The sequence below is a fragment of the Otolemur garnettii genome, unplaced genomic scaffold, assembly GCF_000181295.1.
Source record: "Otolemur garnettii isolate 467f Iridium unplaced genomic scaffold, OtoGar3 scaffold00016, whole genome shotgun sequence".
Taxonomy (NCBI): domain Eukaryota; kingdom Metazoa; phylum Chordata; class Mammalia; order Primates; family Galagidae; genus Otolemur; species Otolemur garnettii.
The window spans coordinates 9,310,559-9,315,317 of record NW_003852411.1 but is presented as its reverse complement, the minus strand read 5'-3'; the positions used below and the strand labels follow the sequence as shown (position 1 = coordinate 9,315,317).

Sequence of the window (4,759 nt, the reverse complement as noted above, 5' to 3'; positions counted from 1 at the left end):
AAAAGAAATCAATTAGTATGTTAATAATGCTGGATAGGGATAAGGAATATAAATGAAAATGAAGCAGAATAAGAATTGCTATTTTAGGCAGCACCTGTGGCTCAGTGAGTAGGGCGCCAGCCCCACATACCAAGGTGGCAGGTTCGAGCCCAGCCCCAGTCAAACTGCAACAAAAAAATAGCCGGGCATTGGGGCGGGCGCCTTTGGTCCCAGCTGCTTGGGCAGCTGAGACAAGAGAATCACCTAAGGCCAAGAGCTGGAGGTTGCTGTGAGCTATGATGCTACAGCACTCTACTGAGGGCAATGGAGTGAGACTCTGTCTCTAAAAAAAAAAAAGAATTGCTATTTTTGGGGGGGGGTGCTCCCACCTACTGAGCACAATGTAAAGGTATATGGCACACTTCCTGGGTGGGGGCACAACTACAACAGGGACCTTACCTAACAAACACAAACATTGTAACGTAATTATTTGTGTTCTCACATTAATCTGAAAAAAATAAGTGCTATTTTGTATAGAGCGTTCAAGGAAAGCAATGTGGTGGCCTTTGGGTAGAAATCTAGGACATGGAAGGTGACGGATGGAGTGGGGGTTGGGGACCAGCGAGCCAGCCAGGAAGGTAAAAAGCTGGCACCTAGCTCCCCAGTGGCCCCTGTAACCCCTGGGACCCCATGGTGCTTAGCTTGTGTGAGAGTCTGGATGTAACTGACTGATCTAGATAGGAGCCCAGTTTCTCACCTAGACAGCTGTATTAACTGTCAGAGCGGTTGGTCTCATTTTTCAATATCATCATAAGATAAATAATTTATTAAGTATCTATCACGTGCTTAGCTTTGCTAGACAGTTTATGTGTATTGCTTCTAATTCCCATGACAACTCTAAGAGTTAGGTTTTACTGTCTCCACTTTACAGATGGGGAAACTGAGATTCAGTGTGCGTGTGTGCAAGGCCGAATGCACACATGTCTACAGGAATGTGCCAGACTGGAGAATAAAATCACCTGAAACTGGGTTGCCAATCCTAGACTGTTTGTCTGATTTAGACTCGTGTAGGAAGAGAACATTAGGCACACGGGGGAGCAGTTTCCTTATCTGAAGTCACACTTCGAGCTGACTTTAAACTAGCAGGATTTAAAATTAGAATAAAATCCCTTCCTCTACTGCTCCTTAGTATCTCTAATTCCTAGCCTAGACACTTCAACAAACAAACAAAAATCCTTACCCTAGAACCTGAGAAATGTATATTCTTAGTTGACCTAAGCTTCTAGTTTCCCTAAAAATAATAATGCAGATAACTGAAGAAGAGATAGAAGCCAGTGCCCGGAGCAGGGTGTGGTCAGAAAAATGTGGGTAAGCAGAAGCTCCTTGGGATTTTTTGAGTCTGAACTCAGATGCCCCTGTGGTTCTTTGAAACAACCCTTCCTTGGCTCTGCGCCCATAGCTCTGCGGTTAGGGTGCCAGCCACATACACCAGAGCTGGCGGGTTCAGACCTGGCCCAGGCCTGCTAAACAACAATGACAACTACAACATAAAAATAGCCAGTCATTGTGGTGGGGGCACCTGAAGTCCCAGATTCTTGGGAGGCTAAGGCAGGAGAATCTGAGGTTGCTGTGAGCTGTGACACCACAGCACTTTACCAAGGACGACCTAGTGAGACTGTCTCCAAGAAAAATTAAAAAGTAAAAGAAAGGAAAAAAAAAAAAGAAACAACCCTTTCGGCTCGGCGCCTGTGGCTCAAGTGGCTAAGGTGCCAGCCACGTACACCCAAGGTGGCGAGTTCAAATCCAGCCCGGGCCCACCAAACAACAATGACGGCTGCAACCAAAAAATAGCTGGGCATTGTGGCGGGCGCCTGTGGTCCCAGCTACTTGGGAGGCTGAGGCAGGAGACTTGCTTGAGCCCGGGAGTTGGAGGTTGCTGTGAGCTGCCAAGGCACTCTACCCAGGGGGACAGCTTGAGGCTCTGTCTCAAAAAAAAGAAGAAGAAAGAAAAAGAAACAACCCTTTCTTAATCAGCATCACTAGGAGTATCCATCCTTCCAGTTTGTTGGGGCCCCCTGGGGGTTCTGCTGTATAGCCTTCTGTCCATCCTTTGCACAAGGGTGGAATTGTGACTAACAGTCCCCACTTCTAACTGAGCAAAACATCTTTACAAAGACTTCCATTTTGGGTCCCTTAAAGGCGGGAAGGCACACTTCAGCTAACAGTGTAGCTCCCAACCCAGCTCTGTCCCACTTCTTGCCTTCTGGCAGCTGGTGATTTTAAGGTCCTTGTTTTAGCATAGTTCTTTAAAAATTAAACGAGCCCTGAAGTCATTTGCAGAAGCAAGCTCCCTGTCCTGCCCTGTAGGGCTGGTATGTAGATGGAGGCCCCATGGTGCTAAGATGGGGCCCCTCCAATAAAAATTCTCTCAGATCTCTTTTATTTATTTGATCAAGATCCCAGAGAAATTACAAAGCCAGGTATCCACATGGCACAGTAATCCATTAGATGATCCTTAAACATTAGGAAAATGTGAAATATTCCCAGTATACAGATAATGTGACAAGTGTATAATACATTTGAGAAATACTTACATGCAAAATTATTGTTGTCTGTAGGTACTGGCACTTTCAGGAATAAATTCCAGTTATTTAGAAATTCCTATCTTTAAAAGAATATTTCCACTCAGAACGTGTAATGTAGCATTTAGAAGGAAAAAGTTAAAGGATATAAATAATAATACTTGATAAGGACCTTTTATAAAGCCCTTATCGATGACATCAAAATGTAGACAGAGTAGGCACTTTGGGTCTGGACTGTCCATTATGGATGACAGACCCATAATAGCCAGGGATTTTGATCAAGACAACCCAGACAGGTCAGATACGGAGCCTTAAAGCCCAGTCCCAACTGTGTCTTTGTATACCCCAGTAGAGGGCGGATAAAATGTGTTCAAAAGCAACCACTGTATTGTACAAGCCTTGGAGTAACCTGTTTTGTTAACAAATGAATCAAAAGCCTCTGCCTTTCTTGTGCATCCCACACACACCAAGCATAGTCCTAGATGTGTTATAAATATTTAAGGAATCCCTATAGGTTGTTTTTTAATCCGCTGTAGAATGAATTGAAACTAAGACATCCCTGGTTTATGGTATTCCTCAGTAAAGTGTTGAGCTCCCAACATGGGGATATAGCTGTAATGCGTGAGCTGTTAACATTTTATTCTTTCTGATGGGAAATGGGTCTCCTGCACAGATTGTCCATTTGGCAATTTCTTGGCCAAAGGCTGAGTCCTGTGTGTGCCTGCTATAGTAGAAATGCTTGCCAGTGTAAAGTAAGGGCTTATTTGGGGATTGGTGAAGCTTTCATGCCTTGAGATATCAACCAACGTGCATTTATGACCCATTTGTTTTGTACCTAGTGATCACTGATAAAGGCTGGATTCTCATGCTGGGAGATGGAGGAATTAGACAGTTAAGTTCATGAACTCATCCTAGAAAAATTGCTCATAACTCATTGCTGAATACCACTTGGTCACCAGGTGGCCGAGGGGGGTACTTCGAAGGTGACCATAGTGATATTTAGCAATGAGGTATGGAGCACTTTTTGTAGGATGAGTTCGCAAATTTAATTGTCCAACCTCGTATACAGAGAGGATATTGATTACAAGTAACTGTTCCTTAGAATTTCTCACTCACATGTTTTTGTTTTTGTTTTTGTTTTTTCCTCCCAGGGTCGGGATTACTGTTCGGAAGAAGAAGATATCACATAGCACCGATTCTACCACACAAACCAGGAGCTACTACTGTGTAAATAGGTTACACCCCAGTTGAAATCTTTGCAAAGGTTGGTTCTCTTCAACAAACAGCACAGCAAAAGAAGATCGTTCCATACCGTATGCCCCATTAAATTACAGTGTTTCTTAATGAACTTGCAAAGGAATATTGCTAAAAACAAAAAACTGTTATCGAACTTTCTTTGTTGCTGCTAGTTAAAACTTGTTGCAACTTTCCACTTCTCTTGTGTCCAGGTATGCAGCAAAACTCTGCAGTTTCACCTTAAAGATACTGTTGATTTTACAGATGCTCTCCAACCTATTTTCTATAAGATGAGGTAGTGGTGAACTCTCACATATCAAACTTCTCTTCTAGACCGGTTCTGCTTCTAAGACAAGCATCTCCTGCCCTTTCTCCTTCCTCCCCGTCTCCCACGCAGTCCAGAGACGGACTGGGCCTGGCTTCTCACTGGCAGTGTTGAGCTTGGGAGATGGAATGGTTGCTGTGGCAAGCCTTGTCTCTCCGCTCGGAAGCAGTGGAGAGGCCATGATTAGTTAAAGCATGTAGTGACATGCCTCCTGAAAGTGACATGGAAACCAGTGGCAGGTGGTGTCTTTTCATAGGTATCTTACTCAAGGATTAAGTTTGCAACATTGGCTTTGCTCAGATGCAGATGGAAGTGTGATCACAATCATTTTGAATCCCTCTTCCTCACTTTTTTTTTTCTAAAAAAATAAAACATTTTACTGTTTTTATGTATCCTTGTCTTCTCCCATTCATCCAGCTCAGTGTCTTCAGATGATCCTTGGGTATGGAAGTTGAGCCCTCCCTTGCAGTGACGCTGATGGTCAGCCTAAATAGCTCCCTACCCTTCTACTAGGGTTATAAGTGGTAAGAAGAGATGAGGGGACGTCCCAGGACTTTGTAGGAGGGCCTTGAAACCACCCTGTTACCTTTCATTTTATTAGCAAGTAAGCCATCTTATTCAGTAATTCTCCCCCTTC

The 4,759-nt window shown here is 43.8% G+C and overlaps 1 protein-coding gene across 1 annotated transcript in view; it reads left to right on the top strand.

Moving 5' to 3' along the window:
* The window catches only part of CUNH1orf21 (chromosome unknown C1orf21 homolog), a 233,649-nt gene extending 229,137 nt beyond the window's left edge, over nucleotides 1–4,512 (top strand). The window contains exon 6 of the mRNA XM_003785627.3: nucleotides 3,713–4,512. Coding sequence (XP_003785675.1) covers nucleotides 3,713–3,751 — 39 coding nt within the window. The 3' untranslated portion in view covers nucleotides 3,752–4,512. The remainder of the gene's footprint in view (nucleotides 1–3,712) is intronic.
* Nucleotides 4,513–4,759: the final 247 nt, after the last annotated feature.